This window comes from Camelus ferus, chromosome 1 (assembly GCF_009834535.1).
Source record: "Camelus ferus isolate YT-003-E chromosome 1, BCGSAC_Cfer_1.0, whole genome shotgun sequence".
Classification (NCBI taxonomy): domain Eukaryota; kingdom Metazoa; phylum Chordata; class Mammalia; order Artiodactyla; family Camelidae; genus Camelus; species Camelus ferus.
Genome location: NC_045696.1, coordinates 13,024,101 through 13,045,912, shown reverse-complemented (window position 1 = coordinate 13,045,912; position 21,812 = coordinate 13,024,101). Strand labels below are relative to the sequence as shown.

The following is a 21,812-nucleotide window of genomic DNA, read 5'->3' as shown; positions in this document are numbered from 1 at the left end:
GACCCTGATCTGGACTGCCACTAGCCTGAGCCGCTGCTGGAAGCCTGATTACAAGAGCCTGCTTAGAAGCTGAATGACAGAACTGACTCAGGTAAATTTTTAAAAATTAGGGACTGAAAGAGACAATATTCCTTTAAAAACCCTACAGCACTACCTAAAGACTAAAATTAAATCCGAAGCAAGGCTAAAATCTGTGCTTCCTTCAATACCTGACTGCTGGGAACTTCTTTTTTCAGGCGTGATAATGAACTCATCAAAGATTTCCTCATACAAACGCCACAGTCATACTTGCCTACTTATCAAAAGGCTCAAGTTAGCAAAGTCATATGAGTGGTGAAAAACTGGAAGTGGAATGCACAACTCTATTCAATCAGAAGCAATTTCAGAGAGTTTTATTGAGCATCTAACATTTCTAGTTTTGCTACATTTGGATAAGCACATTAAGAAGAAAGTGTAAATTAAATACTATGAAAGTTCACTTTTAATGAAACATGATCTTAATCGGATATGGATATACAAATTTAGTGGTTTTATTGCATTGTTAGAAAATTATATTATGAAAGATACAAAAAAAATCAATAGCTGTTATTATTTGTTTATTTTACAATCAGTATGCCATCTTTTACCATTATGGCTTTACATTTTCATTCTGCCCAACAGGTTTCAAAGAATAGTTTATTACATGCCTTAATAAAACACTTAAAATATTTACAAATTCAAAATAGATGTTTCATAACTGAAAAAAGTTCACCTGAGAATTCATTATAACATTGCCCATTTTAAAATTATTTTCCCAAGTTGTTAATGCGGCTGAGTGTCCACATGCAACCTGTATCGTCTACTGCATCAAATATGTCTGATTCCTCATTTTAAATTAGTTAAGCATTAAGCTATAGTAAATTACGTGATAAAAGGTACAGATGGAGAACTAAGATTTATATCATATTTGTTTTGAATGTAACAATTTAACAGCAAATTATTTGCCATAGCTGCAGGATTCAAATAACGAAAAAATAAAATCTTAAGGTAAGGTTATTTTACTGAGTTAGACCTAACAGCTTTTTAGAAATCATCAAGCAGTGAGAAGACTAACTCATAAAATAAAGAACAACGATCATGTGAATATGCAATCTACAAACTGAAAACCACCTTGCCAAAATTCTGCATGAAGGAAAAGATATACACTGTATACACATAATCCTGTCATTTGTCTCGGCAGCCTCAAAAAAAAAAAAATCAACTTAAATTTCCTTATAAAAAAAACCTTCTTTAGAAGTTAATGGTAAAATAGGCGTAAGTGTATAATGCTATGCGATATATAAAAACTTTCCCCACTTTATGGCCAAAAGACAAAGATAAAAAAATTTTTTTTCTCTCTCTGTCCCTCTGGATTACAATTTGAAAATCATGTAGGTATGAGGTAGTGTAGTTCCTTGTATTACATGCTGGCTATGAAAAGTAATGCAATATTTTATGAAATATTTCACTTGGCCAATAATCAGAATACCATTAAAATAAACCCTTAATGCTAAACTGTTTATATGTAGAGAGAAATTTAAACCAAGTGCTCTAGAAGTCATATTTAAATTCTGGAGACAGCTAGGTTTTATCATAAAATAGGAAGTAATCTTTCAAAGCAATTATTTACAGTAGCAATTAAAGCAAAAGATTACTTGACATTTGCACATACACGAACGGATATGACAAACAGCCAAGTGTACACTGAGGTAGGAAATCAAGGAGTCCATTGGCTTGTATAAGATTTTACAATTTGTAAACCAGAAAAGGTTTTATATTATTTTATACTTTGAAGTTAAAATTTAAAATTACAAGTATCAGAGAAATAGCTACATGGGGTTACACACACAGACACACACACACACACACAAATCTTCTGTAGTATGGGATACATTATCATAGGATTATCATTCTCCCTGACAAATTCTTGAGTGTACTTATAAAAGCTTCTAGAAAATAAACAAGCCCAACTAGTTTTCTCTTACAACAACTAAGTCGATAACAGATAACATACAGACCACTGAAAATACAGTAGCAACCTTCCCTAACACCACCTGACCAAGAAAAAGGGTAACATTTGACAAATTACTCTGAAATATGGAGTCTGGTCCCCATACACTCTGCCAGGAAAGGCCGACTTGCTTAGACCCATTCCTGCAGGGCAGACGGCTGGCTCCCCCATTAACTACACAAGCCCTTCACTAGACTCAGGACGCCATTTAGAAAAGTCTCTCTCTCAGGTTGTTTGATCTTGGTGAAATGAAGTACTTTCTACCCAAACACTATAAATTACTCCCTTGTATCCTTTCAAACTAGGTTCTGCAAATGTTTCTGTGAATATGCAATTTTTTTGCATTGTTCAGAGGTCCATAGCTTTCATTTGACTCCCAAACAAGTCGGTAACAGCGGAATGGCTAAGAACCACTGCAAAATGTTACAGGGTAGGTGCTCAGATTATAAAAAAAAACTATTTTAAAGCAGGACTGAATAAACACAAAGACTGATTTTAAAATGCCCAAGTCCAAAATGATTTGTGTGCCCTTATACACGAGATTTGGGGAAGCGAGCAAGATTAAATCTGGCTTCCAAATTTAAACCCACAATGGAACAAGATCAAACTTCATCCTATTTCACAAACCTGCACAGTAATAATGCATTTTTACAAATAAACCATAGGGCTTCAAAAACGGATGAAAAATGAACTGCCACTCCTGATAAATGTAGACAATTTTTTTCTCCTGTGATATCTGGTTTTCTCATGTGGGTGACCTCTGCTGGGCAGGCAAACACTCCTGTATTTTGGTGAGCTCTCCAGGATTCTAGGAGGGGATAAGACGGTATTGCCAATGTGTGCGCTCAAGCCACCGTACCCTGAGTCCTATTTCTTCTTCCAAAGGGACAAGAATGCCAGGAAACAGAAAGATCATGACGGACCCAGATGTGGAAGAGACTGAAGAGAAAAAAAGAAAAGAGGGAAATGACACTTATCTACTGCTGACGCAGCCAGAACTCTTTTACAATGTTGAGGAGGAACAGAAGTCCCTGCTGGAGGCCACCCGCCTGCCTGTTCCCTAACTATTCCGGGACCCAGGAGCACAACACAGGCCGACCCATTCCTGGTTTCAGCAGGAGCTGAAGAGCAAAGCGCCAGGACTCAGGCAAGGCGTTTCCTTTATCTTTTCCACACCGCAGTTCTACGCAAACAAGCCCAATGCTGACACCCGACTTCTCAGCAGGCCTGAGCTCTTTCAGCGTTACCTGGCGAGAAATTTCCTTTTAAACCAGTGCACTGTGAGAGCGTCGCATTATTAAACTTTTGCGGGTTGCTTCCTTCACAGAAACTATCTGCAGACACTTCACACTGTTTAACTGTGGTTGGATACGCTGCAGTTTTCGTTTATTCTGAACACTGGCTAGAGTTATTATTTATAGCTATTATTCTTTAAAAACATGAGTTTTCGAAACTTTTCTACATTTTCACGTGTGATTTTTTTGGCATCCAGGAGGCAAGTCATTTCTGCATCTCCTGCGGGAACCGAGGAAAAGTCAAGGGCGGACTGCAGAGAGGTGCCCTTAACAGCAAGGAGAGGGGAGGAAACAACACTGCTAAGAGCCAAGGGCTGTCCTAGGCTTTCAAGACAATGTCCGAATTTCAGTAGAAACTGAGCTGGTGTGAAGGACGCGGACATAGGGTTACTCATCAGTAGTACATTTGTCGGTCATCTGCTGACAGAAATCCGAGATGCCACCGCCCTGGCGACAGGGCTCCCTGGGCGTGGCCTGCTCCGGGGGGGCCTCGTCGGCCTTGGCCTTGGCGCTGGGGAGGCGAGGGCCTGGTTCCCCGGCGGCCACAGGCCCTTCAGGTAAACTCAGAATCGACGGCAACGCAAGCTCCCCATCAGGAGGGCTCTTTCCTTTCTCGGAAATTAAAAAGGAAAGTGGGCAGTCGGAGGCCGAGTACTTGGCGAGTATCTGTATCTGCTCTGGACTCAGAGCTGCTTCCTTGCAGACTTGCTGGCAAAGTCCGGTCAGGTTCTGCTTCGTCTCGCCCAGAGTTGACAAAATGTGATCCCTTTCCTTCAGCAAGCTCTCCTTTTCGTTTTGCTGCCAGGGCGAAAGAGACACAGTGAGTTGTGATTCTGAGCTCTGTCAGCATCCCTCAGGTGCTCACACACTCACCTCCACGGCGTCTTCTCGTTAAATAAGAGCACATGGACTTTCTCCTGTCAACTCAACTCAAAAATGTATTAAATACGTCATGTCCATCACCCCCTCACCCCAAATTCAGATACATGTACCTTGGGATTCAGAGTTTTTCAGATTTTAGAAAGAAAATATGGATGCACACATAATGTCTCTAGCAGGGTCTCCAGGCAGTACCCCACTATCAAACACCTTTCTGTTTCTAAATAAAACACATTAAAATAGCAATGCACAAAGCAGGGTAAATAAAGACTCTCCACAACCTGATGTCAGTCTGTCAGGTTTTTGGTCAAAACTGTTTGTGACAAACATGCACAATCTTAGAGCTTTCTGGATTTGTGGACTGCAGATAAACAAGGGTGGACTTTTCGGATGGAAAATATGGCCTCAAAAGGCACAACCGCAGAGATCATTACTCCTGCAAGACTATAATAATGACTGACATTTGCTGGGCATTTACTCTGTGCCAGATACTGTGTTAAATGTTTTCAAATACACAATCTTAGCTACAGTCCTCATAATGGCTTTGATTTCAGGAATATCAAACCCATTTTATAGATGGGATTCAGAGTTTAAAATCCCAGAGTCAGAAAGCTAGTGGGTGACCTAGTGGGTGAAGTGTGAAGAATTGGGGGGGGGGGGTGATTTGTATTTGTTAATTATTACTGTTATTCATGCTGTTATTATTTTCACTTTAAAATTTATCCCTGCAGGAAAGTCTGCCCACAGAATTTTTTTCAAATTTTCCTGGTTCCTGCCTTTCTGTCCACCACGGTCACCCTGACAGCACATCGTTTTCTACCAATGCCCCACCTCATCCTTCCCATTCCACAACGGCTGCGCTCCTAAGCTAGTACAAGCTAGAAAACCAAATGATCCAGCTGTTTATAAGGTAAGAGTAAATAAATGTTGATAGAGGGTCAAAGATTTCTCTTGTGCAATGTGTGACAACTCTCTTAGCTTTCTGCTTGTTGGCAGGTTTCTGGAGAGCTGAGCTGTTGAATGTTGCCAGTTAACATTTACACAGGTTATTTCATAGTAACCATCTACAATGGCCAACCTCTAAATAGATTCTTTTCTGGGACAGAAATGGCTAAAAGGGTAAAAAGAAATTTGCTTTGCACAAAAGTACTACTACAGTTTTATATAAAGGTTTTTCTATAAAATTCTGTGTAAATCCAATTATTGGTAGTTTTTAAATAATTTAAGGCCATCTAATATTTTGAGAAAATGTCAATGAATATAAAGCACTAAATTTTATACTGCAAGGTATTCTCCAAGTTGTTGTAGTTTGAAAAAATAGGTAGAGGCCAAGAAAAAATATACATATACACAAAATAAATAAAAGCAGGATCAATGTTCAGCAAGTACATTTTTCTGTACAGAAAGTTTGTCAGCTGTAGCCTTCAAATAAAATGAGTCTGCTGGGCTTGTAGGGCAAACAGTGCCCACCACCTGGTCAGAGAATAAATATATTTAATGCAATCAGCACCCACTTCTCTGTATGGCCCTTCAGCAGCCATTCCAAATGAGCATGGAAACAAAGCTTCCAGAAGAAAATAAGAAACGTTTTCCTCAGTCACATCAATATTCAGCCAGAGACTCCTCTTACAAAGTTGGGATGAATCTCGGCCCTAAGTAGCAATAGACAAACTTTCAACTGTTGGCTGGTCTTTTAAATTAAATATGGTTAAGCAAAATAATGAATATTTGAACTTCCTCCCAGAAATCAGAACTACTACTTAACCTACAGATACTATGAAGATGACTTTATAACTTCTGTATCTTTTGATAATATTAATACAATCTTAAAATATTCTCACTACCACTCTCCTAAATAAAAGATGACACCACTGTACTCTAAGTATGTCCCATACAAGATGGCTTGCTTCTTCATAACAATTAAAACCAACAGGTCCAACCCTGAAAGTCTACCATGATTATTTCTATAAATTAAATGCTCCCTTCTGTTCCTCTGTACTTTAAGCTAACTCCTACAAGGGTTAAGTTTCCAGGCAGTTAGCTGATTTTTCCATTTTACTCTAATTTTAAAACACAGATTTACTTCAATAGCACTCAGTTTAATAAAAGTAATTCAACTTAATCACTTCATGATATCATTATTAAAGACACCTCCCAAACATACTACCAGTGTCCTGCTCCCTATTTCTACAATATACTTGAATTTTCTTAAAATGCAACCCTATGAATCTCAAGTACGAAGTCCTGTGGCTTTAATCACAGATCTATTTTTTAAAAATGAATCCTGGTACTATTCTGTATTTTATGGCAAGAAAATAAATGTACACCCAAATCCATATTTTCAACAGCTAGTGTACAATATTCATTCAAATATAAGAGTTTTTTTTAAAAAAAGATTCCAAATATAACTCACCCAATAAAGATTAGGAGTGGAAGAATTTGGCACCAAGAAAGCCAGATGACAGTGACAATTTATTTTAGGTTAGAGACTCACAGCTAGAAAGTGATGACTAATAGTCCCTTATGACGCAAAACCTCTGCACAGACAGTTCATAGAAATACATAAATGAGTCTTAAAAATATGAATAAAAGTGCTCAATTTCATTCATAGAGAGATAAAATAAAAGCTACCATAAGATACCAATCCTCTCAGTCAGACTACGGAAAAAACAAAAGCAGACAACAAACTCTCTGCCTTGGTTGTGGGCAGACACGCATTATTTTTGCTGGTGGGAAAGCAAAATGCCATAACCCCTACTGAAAGGAATTCAATAATACCTAACAAAATTGCATATATATTTGTTCTTGATCCAACAATCCTGCTTCTAGGAATCTGTCTTAAAGACACATCTTATTAAACGCTAAAATAAACAAGGTACAAAGTTACTAACTACAGTATCCCAAATGTCCAATAAGAGACTGGTTTGGATTAACTGTGCTGCAGCCACAACTGAGCACTAGGGAGCTTTAGCAAGAACGACAACCACTTCGAACTAAGAAAAGCACTTCCTGGAAATCACTTAAGTGAAAACGGTAAAATACACAACGGTATATATATAGAATACTTCTCTGTAGCAGAAAGGGTAATGAAAATACACATAAAATATTAACTTGCTTTTAGAAAAGAAATACAAGAAAAAAAAATCTAGGAATTAATGAGAAGTGTTATAGCTATGAATAGGGGACAGGGAGAAGATGAGATCCAAGACTTTGGAATAACTTTTTTTAAACACAGTTTTAACTTTTAAACCATGTAGACATTTTACATATTCAAAAATTAAACTTAAAAATGTGAAGAGTAAATCCCAGTAACAGAAATAGAAACAAGTTCACAGTATATCAAATTGCTAACATAAACAAAGAATTACTTTGAATAACTTCTAAACTTTAAACTTCAGTACTATGGTATATACATTTAGGGACAAAGAAAAAAGCAAAGAAATCTTACATTTTACTCAATTTATTATTAATAGAATATTGACATTATAACTTTACAACATATATAGGATATATATATGTATTTATCAAATAATAAATACATTAATATAATTGGAAGCCAAGATTTTCCCTATAATGAAAAGAGATAAAACATAAATATATAAAAGAAGTAAAAAGACAAAAGCTCTGTACAATTAAATTTTGATTGGAAATATCTGCATGAACTCATGATTTCTAACACTTTTATTTATTGAAGAATGATATACATACTGACTGCACTCAAGATTTTATACACACACACACACACACACACACGCACAATTTCCCAACATTTCCAGGAGCAAGCATGCTTCCTAGTGTCTAATACATGTTATAAGAAACCCGGGACTTTTAGAGAAAGCATGATTCCCAATCTTAGGACAAGAGAGGTACAAGGTGAGCCTATGACATGCTGTTCTAGGCGGCACCGAAACACTAATAGGGTCATGTCAAAAGCACACAGCAGCTGGCTGAGGGGGGCTGGCTCTCCCTGGCCATGTTTGAAAAAAAATGTCAACATCAAGAAGACCAATAACCATTATAAGTTTAAAAAATTAAATTAGAAAAAAATTAATCCACTGGAACACAGTGACACAGAAGAGGTGTGTTGGGAGGGAGGGAGAAGAGGAGGGAAGGAAAATTCTTTTTAAAGACGAATACCAATAAATGTAAGTGGAAAGACAGCATTTGAAAAACCACAATTCTGCAGCCCCGACTTGTAAAGGCCATCAACGTGTGCTTAAAACCAAAGGTACTGGGGAACTGGATATTCGCAAAGGCCCTAATGAACACACAGAGATTACTAAACAATTACAAAAGCAAAAGAAATTTTTTTGAAAATGATCTGGCAACTCGAGGGTGCTCAGGTGGGACACCCTGACACTGCGCCTCCCCAAGTGATGCAGTACCAAGGACACACCGATAAAAGTTTAATCTCAGCCGCAGAACTCTCCTTTTTGCAGTTTACACGAAACACAGGGAGTGGAGGAAGGAGTTCAATAAAACCAAGGGGAAACAATCAGACAAACATAAAAAGCAGGACTTTTAAGAGAAATCTGGCCTGGACTCTTCAAAAAGTTACTGTCATTTAAAAAAAAAAAAAAATGAGAGGGGAGGCAGATTTATTCTATTTAGGAAACCAAAAAGGCAGAACCAAATGTGTCATGTGAGGACCGGATCCTAGTCTGAAAAGAAAAAAGAAAAATCACATAGATGTAATATATTTTAGGAACAATTAGGGTAATTTGAATAGGGACTACATATGATATCAAAAATGTATTAATTTTCTCAGATGTGATAAAGATACTTGTAAATAAATGTGATAAAGATATATAAGAATGTCTATTTCTAGGAGATGCATATTTAAGCAATTAGGGGTGAAATATTATAATGTGGCAGGTTTCAAATGATTCAGAAAATTACAGGAGAGCGACAGAGTCAGAGAAGAAAGACAGTGAGACCAAGCTCACTCCACTGTGGTTAAAAAGAGACCAAGACTGACCCACAGGAACAGGGACAAAGACCAATCAACCGGAGCAGGGGGACACACACCCGAGCAGAGAGACAGAGACCAAGACCCACAGAAAGAGAGAGAAAACAAATGTGGGAGAATGTCAGTAACTGGTGAATCTACCTGGGGAGTATATGGTCCTTTACTGCACTGTTCATTTAGCTCTGCTGAAAGCGTGAAATTTTTAGAATGGGGAAGAGGAAGATGAGTCTCAAGAAACAATGAACACACATAAACCTGGCTTCCTATGAGACTAAAAGCATTTTACTGGCAAGTACCATGTATCATTGATCTTTGATTTCCTAGTACCCTGTACATTTAATATGCAGCGACCAGCAGATGCTTACAGAAAACACAACTACTAGCGCTTCCTGTGCCCTGAATATGTGCTGGGAACACAAAAGGCTTCCCATCCCTAGTGGCATCTGAGCCTTGCACCAGACCTGATAGACGGATTCTTATCTCCGTATTACCAATGAGGAAACTGGGTATTGGAGGTGAAATTATTCCTCCAGACCATGAAGCTACCAAGTGGCCAGGCAGAATTTCCAGCCTTTCGACTCCAAAGCCTCCATGTGACTTCTGAGTTCTACTGAAGTAAGTTCTCAAAATTTAATGTGCATAATAAAGATTTACCCTGGAAACTTTTTTAAAATGCATGTTCCTGGGCCCCTCCCATAGGTCGGGATGGGACTGGGGAGAGTGTATTTTGAAGGGGGGCCCCCTGGATAACTGATGCCAGTGGTACACAGACCACATTTCAAGGGCCTCACAGAGTGGGGGACAGCAGGTTCCAGGAGGGCCCACTGGAGTGTTTGGAGATGGCAGTGCACATGTAGCTAGAGCAGCCAGTAGAATGTGACCAGAAAAGGTGTATTTTTAATGAGATAATAATACAATCTTCACAAAAATGCAAAACACTAAAAGACAGATGAGGTCGTTTTCCTCCTATACCATCATAATAGAATGAAACAAAATGGTGTGTGAACACCTCAACCCTGAGTTCAAGAGCTTGTGAATACTGTAACTTCTGATCACTTACAAGCTGATATCAAGCAATATCTTCTTCTAAGAGAAATACATTTTGGTAATTTTTTTTTTCTTTAAAAAGCAAGGTTCATTTCAAGGTTACCTTTGAGGACAAAATGGTATCAAAGACACATATTTTCTAACTTCTGAATTAATCTTACATAAAAGAATAAACATGGACCTTATAAAGAATCCTATAAAGACAAAGGCTTTATATGCCAAACACATAAGAGCAGTTGAATGAATCTTGAACTTTGTTCAAGATCTTACATTTATTGGTTAAAAAAAAAAAGTCATGTTTTTGGGCTATAGATTACATATATTCAATCCTTACAGTAAAAGCAATGCTGAATTAATGTCTAACCTCTAAAATACTATCAAATTCAAAATAAATGTTAAAAGTCAATACCATCAATTTATCAACCAAATACATGCCTTTCCTTTTCTTCAAAGGTTCTGTTAGGCTGATAGAACTTCTTGTTGAGAAATAAAACTCCGTATTTTGAACTAACAGCTCCCTTTGACTTAAGGGAGCACCATAAAAGCACCCTTTATACATGATAATTATCCTATTGACCCACCTTTAAGACATTTTCAAGTCATTATTCTTACTATAATCAAAACGTTTTTTTCATGTGTTGATCCATCCACAATCTATTAGGCTATTACTCTAAGGACTAGCTACAAAAAGTTCAGAGTCAATAGCCAAAGACCAAAGCTTACAAAAATATGGGGCCCTCTGCCCAAATATTACCAGACAGGGCACACTGTGAATTTATTAATGTTAATCCAATCAATCACCAGTTGTATTAAAATGAATCCTAATTATGAAACAACATAATTTCCATTAAGTAGGTCTGCTAAAATCCCACACAGACCATAGAGACTGGGAAACACTGCTTGTCTACTGGCCATGCTTCCAAAAGTGACACCTTGATCAAAAAAAAAAATCTATCACACTCCTCCATATTCCGAACTCTCCATACAACTAAACAGGTGTCTGTGACAGAAGTGTGGGGGTAAATTTCCTCTTTACCAAAAGACAACAAGGTCCATAACATCACCCAATAACCAGGGTCTAAGTTCTAAGCAGGCATCTTAATGTAATTACTATCTTAAGCATCAAATTCTCTTACTTCAGGAAAAGGGCCAGCTTATTCTTATTCTTATTAGCTAAAAAGTACCACATTTTCTGCTTATTCATCTGAAAGCGATGTCTGTGGCAGGACTGAAATTTATAACGTGCCCCTTATACTCTGCAAGTGGAGTGTGCCTGTATAAATCACTAGAACTGAGAACAGGATTAATTCAAGGAAGCTGAAACAGAAAGCAAGTCACTCAGATTTTTTAAAAATTCTAACGTGTCTCCTCTAGGGATATCTTGGAAGAGGAAAGAGGCTGACTTCAGACTGGCACACATCTGGGTGAGCAGACTCGTCTGCTTTACCTGCCCAGAGAGGTGGGATCTTGGCAGCCACGTTTCTGCTGTTCATTCCTGCGCTCTAGTCCCAGAGGAGGACACCTGAGCCAAAACAGGCCAAAGAGATGCTCTCCTCCTTGGGAATTTAGAACTGATTAAAACAGTGATCTCCACCTGGACTGGTCCTGGAGGAGAATGGACCTGTCCCAGAGCTGTGCTGTAGCCACTCTTCCATACACGCTTGGCAGCACACAGAGCCATCCTGCGGTGTGGAGGGTGAGCAGGTGCTCTCTCAGGTGAGCTGAGAGAGAAGATTCTCTGGGTTCCTGGCAGTTTTCCACCTCTTACACTATGCTATTTACAAGGCCTGCCTCCATTCTTTGGCTTCTAATTGAGACACATGTAAATCCTTACAACAAATTCATTCATTCATTCATTTGTTCATTCAATAATTCATGTTTCAGATGGTTTCTGTTCTTGCAGAGAGTCCAAGTTAATACCGCAGGTAAATAGGGTACTGATCACCCTGGTTTCTATTTCATAAAAACTGCTGGGAAACCAAACATTCCTTTGTATTAGAAATTAACCAGGAGTTACTGCATTGACCATATGAAAGGAAACTTACTGTAATGAGAGGGGCAATATAAGGGTGAGGTCCAAACCCAGAGCTTACAGTTATAGGCAGAGACACTAGGAAAGAAGCAATTAAAGGAGAGAAAACAGGAATTTGATAAATAATAGTACAGCAATAATAAGAAGAAAAAGGCAGCATTTATTGAGTGCTTACTATGTGTCAGGCACTTTTCTAAGCTCTTAGATGTACTAACTCATTTAATCTTCATAAATGAACACCCACTCTATAAAGTAAGAGCTAGTTTTATCCCATTTTACAGGGGAGAAACCTGAGGGGCAGAGAAATTAAATAGCCTGCCCAGAGTTGCAAAGTGCCACAGATGGGAGTGTGGTTCGGAATCCCATCCTTTGAACCACTGCATCTCCCACTGCTCTCTGTTGAGGCAAAGGCAGAGGGAGCAAAGTTCAAAGGAAGTAGCAAGACCTCTTCGTCTTAGATATCTGAAATTCAGTAAAAATATCAATTGTCCAGCAATCCAATGTCTGACTTCAATCAAAAAAATATATATAAGACTAGTGAGTCAGGAAACAGAATGGTTTTAAAGGGTAATAGTTATTCTCCATTATATTTGCATAGTACATGCATAAAATAAAGCTACTGATGAAACAAACCTGATCAATCTGAAGGGCTTTTTTGTTTTGTTTTCATTTTTGTTTGTTTTTAGAAGGACGGAAACTAGATAAATTCTACTGGCAGCTATAAATTATCACTAGCTGAGGAGGAAGACAGAACTACAAGGAGCAGGTGTAAGAACTCCAGTAGTACAAGTTTATGCAGATTTCCCATAGTTCTATTCAACCCAACAATCTCAAGAGCATCTCTGTATTACAGTACAGAATAATAACTAGAGCTAAAATGCTATACTCTAAGGCAGGGAAGTATTTAGTCAAAGCTGAATAATAAGAAAGTTGGCTGGTTTGTTCTGGTATCAACCAAAACAAGTTACCAGTTCATTTAAACTAACAGCTGGAATATTAGCTTTTATAGATGCCAAACACAGCACAAAGAGATTAAAGTGCTTTATAATTTCTTTAATCCTTACCATGAAGGATTAGGTAGATAGTAAAATTATCCTTCATTTATAAATCATTTTATAAAAAAGCACACAGAAATAGTTCTCATCTTACATATAATAGTATATCATGCTAAACATGGAGAAAACTTCTTAAGTAAAACAGTATATTAAAAACTCTCACTGTTTTTGATTTCCTAAGCTTTATTTTCTTAAAATAGTAATTGGCAAATTTTAAAATTAATGTATAATTGAGCATTATATCTGACTTAGGAATTGAAATAGCTGTTTCCTGTACAAAAAAGAAAGTAAGAATGAATTGTTGGAGTTACAATAACAAGAAACTTGTATACTTACCAGCTTCTCGATTTCTGATTCCAGATTCTGTATGCAGTCAAGTTTTCTCTTGCGACAGCGCTGCGCAGCAATTCTGTTCTTACTTCTTCTCCGAATATCGTGGATGCAATCCAGCTGTTCTGGAGTTAGCTTGTGCATTTTCAACAAGGATTGAAAATCATTTCGAGAGAGTGAAATTATTCGTTGCGCATTAAATGGCAGTTTTACCTAGAAGGTGAGATTAACATTAGTAATTGGTGCTGTATTTTGTAGTTCTGCTTAAACCCAGAAAGAGGAAGATATGCATCTATATTTTCCAGGGAATTTCATTTATACTTAAACAGAATTTAAATTACTTTACTAGGGTATATTAATATCCCATAAATATCATTAAGGTTCTTTTTAAAGTGTTTTAAATTATGTTTTTACCTAAACCAAAATATATTTTATTCTTTGATTTATATTACTGTGTAGCACTGATTCAATACTGGTCTATAACACTAGTAACTTCTAAAGCATTTCAGAAAATTTACTTTTCTGTCAGGAAAATGGCAGTTTCACATAACTTATTCTACTTGCCAATGTAGAAATCGTTAGAAAAATCTTATGAATATTTTCAAGTCATTTCCTCATACTTAAATTTGAAAAAAAAAAAGATAATTTTTAAAAAACAATAAAATTGTGGAACAATTTAATTATATTATCATCAAAAACACAAATGAACACTGGTGAGTTTCTCTGGCAACTTAGTTTTCAAGCTTACAAAAATTAGTTACACAAAATATTCTAAAATTTCTTAAATGTTTTATTTTTAACACTGTTTTCATAGCTCTAAACACTGGATTTACAAATGTCATATAAAAATCTATAGATTCAACCCAAGCATTCATTATTACTTCTTAAATTAAATCACCAATCATCTCTTTCCAAAGCCAAGGGGGAAAAAAACCTCTTTCATTCTTTCAAACTACGTCATCCAACAGCTATAAAACCAAAGAACATGATAAAGAACTAACAAGCCCTTATTATTACTGGAAATATAGTAATGTTTTACCAAAAAAAAAAAATCTATCAAACACAAACATTTATATACAAAACATACAGATCAAGCTTGGTACGATTAATACCGTACCAGCTACACGTAATTCATGCTAAATTATTAAGACATTCTTTAAATTCATGCTAAATTATTAAGACATCCTTTAAATTCATAGCTGAAATGGTGAAGGGAAAATAAGAAAAACATTAATAGCCATGAGAAACTAGTGTAAAGAAAACTCTGGATCAGAAGCCACTTTCCTACAACTAGTCACTGCTAAGTCATTGCTAAGTGGCTAGTCCCATGTCTAGACATGCTTGTGGCAATGAGTAAGACTGAATACGTGCTGTATTTAACCAGGAGTTGTCACATGATGATTACAGAATCTATTCTTTTTCCTCTTGGGACATGGCATTGGATTTAAACAGTTAAATGGCCAATGCGTGAATCTACTCTCTGGTTATCATAATACATACACCTGCTGGAAATATATGAACACAGAAGTCCTTCAACCTTCATCACACACTCTTGGTATTTATCACATGGTTTTATAACTAACTGTGTGTGGGCTTCGTCCTCCCTCCCTGAACCAGCTCATATCCCTAGTGGTGCAGCAGGAGCTGACGCATTCACCCCAATTAATGGTGGTAAAATGATGACTTTACGACACACTCATTTTTCCGCTCACCTCACATTCTTGTTCTCTGGCTGAACAGGGTTCACTGTCTCCTTCGGTATCCGTCTCAGAGTCATCTCCCAGGCTAATCACACAAGCATAGGGACAAGGTTCCTGCTGAGGTTCTGAAACATAATCATCATTTCCAATTTCCAAATTGCTTGAACAGCCTTCGGCACTAAGTGTACTTATAAAAGGGCAATTGACAGAACTTAAGGTTGTAAAAGTCCTTTGACCAGGTTCTGGGCTCTCACTGATCCTGATACCTAACCAGGGACACTCAGACCGTTTCTGGGAGTAGATCTGTTCTGAGCCATCTTTGGCCACGGCAGGTGATAACTGCATTTGGCAGGGAGAGTCCGTGCTGCAAATGTCACTCCAGAAGCCTTTTGCTAGGTGTTCTGCCACTTCTCGCTCCACACTGCTCAGATCACTCGAGGCAAGGCTACTACTATCTTCCCTGGGGCCAGAGTCAGATTTCAGATGTAAATCTTGACTCTCACCAAAAGTTTTCTCCTCTCGAACATCTGAACCTGACAAAGGCTTTTCTGTTAACACTGTCTTGTTTTGCACCCCAGCAAAATTCAAGTCACCATACTGGTCATACGTGTGTAAGAGAGACAGAGTATAGAGCCCATGAGGGTCTGCAGAAGCCGGGGGGAAAGGAGTCGCTTCTGTTTTGTCTGATGGGCACTGAGAAGCAGGATCTTTTTTCTTGGTTTCTTCATGTTCCATTGCTAATTTTCTGTCTTCACATTTTAAAATCACCTGCAGATCTGCACAGTCCTGGATTGCTCCCAGACAATCACTTTCAGATGTCTCATTTGGCTGAACAGAAGAAGCCTGAACGTCTTTGACACTGGACTCCACAGCACGGACTCTGTCAGTTCCGAAAGCTTTTTGGAATTTTCGGTATTTGGGGCATAAAGACGGCAAAGCCAGAGCAGCATCCTTTTCTAAGCACATGGATTCACATGTTTGACTGGCACTGTCCTGCAGAGGAGGTGACACTTTTGCACTGCCTTGATGCCCACGGAGTTTACAGTGAGGGGTCTGAACATTTTTATTTCCCAAGAATTCCTCCACCTCATCAATTTCTAAATCCCTCTGGTCAAAAAGGGAACATTTAAAATCTGTTTTCTCACAGGATGACGAGAAGCATTTTTTTCTTGGGCATCCTGGCTGGTCTGCAGTGGAGTCCAAAAACTTATATTTGAGAAACTGAAAGCAGGATTCCTCAATATCGGGTACACCTAAAAATTCCACACACTTGTACACTTCATCCACATTGTCCTTACTTAAAATCAGTTTCGCAGTGTAGGCAAACTGAATCAAAGGTTCAAAGCCTTTAACTGTCACCTGTTAACAGACAAAATAAAAACAGAATCTGTTACCTGGAGGCTGTCTAGTAGATAAGTACAAGAGAAGAAGGAGAGAAGAGTGAGATGAGTAGCAGTTTCCTGATAATTATAAAAAGGGTATTTTAATTAATTTGGAAAGAAAAAATATTCTTCTAGGAAATGCAAAGCTAAGGGAGTCTGGAAAAGCACGCTTATCACACTGTGTTCACTAGGACCACACCCTCCACTTTATAGATTCCACTCTTAATGACCCATGGATTACGGTTTGCTCAGATGAGGAAGAGATATAAACATTATCACAATTTTCCACATTAGCTGAAAGAAGTCATCTATGGAAGAAAGCAGCACAGACACAACTTGCAACATAGTCAAATGCCAGGAGTCTGTTGCCAGCCCAGGTCCACGTGGTCACTATCTTCCAAACAACTCCCCAACTGCTAGAAACTACAAAAGTGAAGTTTTCAAGGATGGAAAACAATATATCTAAAGCACTTAAAGTAGTCCTGATCCAAGGTGAACGCAAGGTAAATGGTTAACTATCATCTTTATTCCATGCCAAAAATTTCTAATAAAATTTTTAAAGATTCAGAGTTAAAAAGTGATCTAAGTGAAGGTCTAAAAATCGTGCCCAGTACTGTGTCAGCAAAGACTCATAGACTCTAGGTAATAAAACCTTTCAGGAGAAACTTGCACATTTACACTGAACCTGCCTCTGCAAAGTAGGGGGCAAAGGAAACCTTCTGAAGTGCAGGGAAAGCCTCACTCTGGGCTCAAAATACAAAATTAATTTTAAAACACTGAATTCCTCTAAGAGTGATCAATATAGTATAATTTTTTTTGATCTTCTTAAAAACTTACTAAACTGTGAGCACTTAATTAGCTTTTAAATAATTAAAATAAAAAAATAGCCATAACACCAAACACTGGTGAGGATGTGGAGAAATTAGACTAGTCATTCATTGCTGGTGGGAATGTAAAATGGTACAGCCACTTTGAAAACCAGTTTGGTAGTTTCTTATAAAACTATACATTAACTACCCATGTGTTCCAGCAAGTGGACTCCTGTTCTTTTATGCCAGAGAAATGAAAACTCCAGTTTGTACAAAAATCTATGCACAAATGTTCACAGCAATTTGGTCTCTAACAGCCAAAAATTGGAATTAGCCTGATTCCCTTCAGTAGGTGTGCAGTTAAATACAAACTAGTACACGCACACTATGGAATACTCAGCAGTAAAAAGAACACACTACTGATGCACACAACTTCGATAAATCTCAAGGGAATTGTGGTAAGTGGGAAAAGGTCAATCCCAAAAGGTCACATATTACATGATTCCATTTATATAACACTTTTGAAATGATGACACTTTAGGAAAGGACAGATTAGTGGTTGCCGGGTATTAGGAACGGAGGGAGAGGGTAAGGGAGTGAGAGCAGAGGGCAGGAAAGAAGTGGGGGTGATGATAAAAGGGCAATACGAGGAATCGCTGGGCGGCTCTTGGAACTGCTCAGTATCTTGAATGGGGTGGTAGATACTGGGACCCACCCAGGGAATGGAACTGTATAGAACTTCATACACACATACAATTTAGTACATGTAAAACTGGGGAAGTCTGAATAAGATGAGTGAACCGTATTTATATCAGAATCCTGGCTGTGTTATTATACTATAATTTTGAAAAATGTTACCATTGACGGAAACTGGACAAGTGTACAAGGGATCCCTCTGCATTATGTCTTATAACTGGACGTGCATTTACAGTTATCTCAATAAAAATTCTAAATTAAAAAAAATTTAATAATTTAAAATAATCAAAAAGGCTTTTAAGACAGTGAGTTATACAATAATCTTTTCAATCTGTCACTATGATGAAATACTTCAAATATCTGAAAACTTACAATTTACACTCAAATTAGAATGAATGCACTTGTATTCACAAGTGCATGGACACATACACATTTCATTCAGTTTACGTGAATCAAAATTTTCTATACTTGAAAAGTCTTATTAAGTAATTTGAAATTACGGACCATAACAAGGATATCTCTGTTATAATATATGTTGAAACTTTCTAAAAAACAATGGCTAACCTATAGTTGGCCTTTCTTGTCATTGTCTTGTTATTGTATTATTTGCTCTTACTCCTGCCACAGAAGTGACAACCTGCTGATTCTCCAAACTGCAGCACCAATTTCATGGATGTATGCATGCCAGCGTTAAGCCAAACTGGAGACTTAGTGTCATCACAGAGCAGCTCACACAGACCTGTCCATACACAGAGAAGTTTTACATACTATGTCTAAATTCCTCTAAACAATTTCTTATGTGTGTCCCGATGCCACAAGGCTCAGCTTTCTTCTAGCTGCAGTTAGTACTGAAATCAAGCAAACTATTATGATATAAGAGTGAGTCAGGGGGAGGGTATAGCTCAGTGGTAGAGCACGTGCTTAGCATGCATGAAGTCCTGGGTTCAATCCCCAATACCTCCATTAAAAAAAATTATAAAATAAACCTAGTTACCTCCCTCTCCAAAAAAAATTTTTTTTCTAAGAGATTAAACAAACAAACAAACAAAAAAGAGTTGAGTCAGTGTACCCAGTAGTCTTGCCCAGAGAGAGGTTTGTTGGAGGCAGGACCATAATAAGGACCTAAAGTTCTGGTGTGGGAGCTCCACAACAGGCTGGTGGGCCTTCAAAAGGTGTGTAAGAACAAGGCTCTATAGAAATAAAATTTTTTTTTAAAAGAACAAGGCTCTAAAATATGACACAAAATCACCTTTTTTCTACCAATGCAGAGCTGCACAGAAAGAAGAAAGGGGGGAGAAAGGAAACACTTGTGGACCACCTACTTTCCATGAGGGCACCTCTTAGAGAATTGGATGCTTTGGAGAACCCTAACCCCAGTCAGTTTCCCAACACAGGAAAAGTGTCCAAAGGGAGGGGCTGGCACAGAGTGTGGCCCCTCAGAGTGTGACCACTTCAATGTCTGTAATCCACTGGCTGGGTCATTTCATCAAAAACAGTCTAACAAGGGGTCAAGATATTCAATTGCTCATCAATACTGTTAACTAACATCCAAAGTGAATCATTTTACCCGTAATCCATCATACCCATCATGCCTATGAAGAAAGTTAAAGAAATGTGCTGATGCAGAACCCGGGAACTTTTCAGCCTGATGACAAGGAGACCGCGTTTTATCTTTAGAATACTGATTAACCGCAAGAGATGTAACTCAGATTGAACTGGAATCGCGGCACCCTCTCCCACCTCTTCGGGCAGAGTGATGCGCAGCCCGGCGTCCTCCTGGCCCTGGCCCTGGCCCTGGCCCGCGAGCCTGGAGTGGAAGTAGCCGCTGCAGGCGGCCAGCACGGCGCGGTGGGCGCGGAAGGGCCGGCCCTCCACCACGACCGTGACGTCGCACAGCACGTCCTTGCGGCGCTGCTCGTCCAGGCTGAGCAGCAAGTGGGCGCTGTGCACCGAGGACTCGTACGCGAACACCGCGGTCTCACTCAGCGACATTCTGCGTGGCAGGTGGCGCCGGGGAGGTCCGAGAGAGCATGCTTCTGCGTGTCATCAACCCTGCGAAGACACAGGCCAGGGTTCACTCACAGAAAACTTTGGGGAATAGGCTTATAAAACGTGACACTGGCAAATATAAATTAAAATACTCACCACTAAGACAGAACTGAAAACAGGCCTCTAGAGAGCCCAGAAACATTTGTAGATACTAACTACCGTATAGAAAATAGATTTGTAGATACTAACTACTGTATATAAAATAGATAAACGACAAGGTCCTACTGCATATAAAATAGATAAACAAGGTCTTACTTTATAGCACAGGGAACATATTCAATACCTTGTAATGGCCTATAATGAAAAATAATATGAAAAGGAACATATATGTATATATGTATGTATGACTATGTCACTACGTTGTACACCAGAAATGAATACATTGTAAACTGACTACACTTCAATTAAAAAAAAGGGAAGAGGAAAAAAAAATTAATAAAAATAAATTTTAAAAAATAGAGCACCTGGAAGTATTTATTCAGTTTACCTGATTTAAAATGGATTCTTGAGAGCAGTTTTTCTAATTTTAGGGAAAAAAGGTTCTTGGTGAAGAGGGAGGGTGAAGGAGGGAAGACCTTGTTGAAGCAAGGACTTCATGGCTCTCTGAAAATGAGACACACCATACTGAGAAATTCACCTCTAATGAGCAAAGAGATGGGGGGCTGAGAAATTTCTGGGTGGCATCCCCATCCTGGGCACTATAAGATGTTAATGGGCATGTGTATAGGTCACCAGAGGTCACACTTCGGGATGGGGTTGAGCAGGGCAACTGGCATACGGCACCCCACCATTCTCCATGCCCTATTCCCCAACTTCTGGCAGCTGGTCGGAGGCCTTGCTGCTTCAGAACAAGGGACACATTCTACAAACGGTAAAGTTCCTCCAACAAGAAGAAAATGACTTCCTTGACAGACTCAAATGTGCCAGGCCAGATCTTAGTGATAAGTCTCGTTTTACATCACAAGTCTTACTTTACACTACAAAACGTAGGCTACAAGTATGACTACTCCATCATTAAGAACAAGGTTTGTCACAGGTAGAAACTCTTGGTTTTCTCAAAATGTTAAAACCTAAGAGAAAGTTATCCAAAATGTCTATTTTTAAAAACGCATACTAACATATAGTAGCCTCCAAACATTTTTTGATCAGATACACACTACTGACAAAAAAAGGCAGCCCCAACGTCTGCATGTTTGTCTACATATTTCAGACATGTACTAGTCTTACATATTACATACATTACAAAACACAGAGGCTGAAAGTCAGAGGCTAAAAAGAGAAGTTCTAGTATTTTCTCCCAAACCACAATGGCCAGCAGTGAGCACCCCCGGGTACATGCAGACCCACCAGGGCATGGCAATCACGATGAGGGAGGCTGAGAAGCTCCTCACAGCTTCAGAGGTCATCCCTGTGTCACTTCTGTTCTTCTGACACCTTACACACTGCCTGAAATGTGAAGGTCCTCAAATGTTCGGTGACTGAATAAATGTTACTGTTTTCAGATTCACTACACTCCAAACAAAAATGAAAGGAGAAACAG

At 38.4% G+C, this 21,812-nt stretch overlaps 1 protein-coding gene across 4 annotated transcripts in view; it reads right to left on the bottom strand.

Moving 5' to 3' along the window:
- Positions 1 to 370: 370 nt before the first annotated feature.
- Positions 371 to 21,812, bottom strand: part of BACH1 (BTB domain and CNC homolog 1) — a 41,349-nt gene continuing 19,907 nt past the window's right edge. For all 4 annotated transcript variants that reach the window (XM_032476620.1, XM_032476633.1, XM_014551100.2 and 1 more), the window contains 4 exons: positions 19,964 to 20,275; positions 15,349 to 16,695; positions 13,643 to 13,849; positions 371 to 4,122 (listed from right to left, as the gene is read on the bottom strand). In XM_032476620.1, the coding sequence (XP_032332511.1) occupies positions 3,712 to 4,122; positions 13,643 to 13,849; positions 15,349 to 16,695; positions 19,964 to 20,215 (2,217 nt within the window). In that variant the 5' untranslated portion in view covers positions 20,216 to 20,275 and the 3' untranslated portion in view covers positions 371 to 3,711. The remainder of the gene's footprint in view (positions 4,123 to 13,642; positions 13,850 to 15,348; positions 16,696 to 19,963; positions 20,276 to 21,812) is intronic.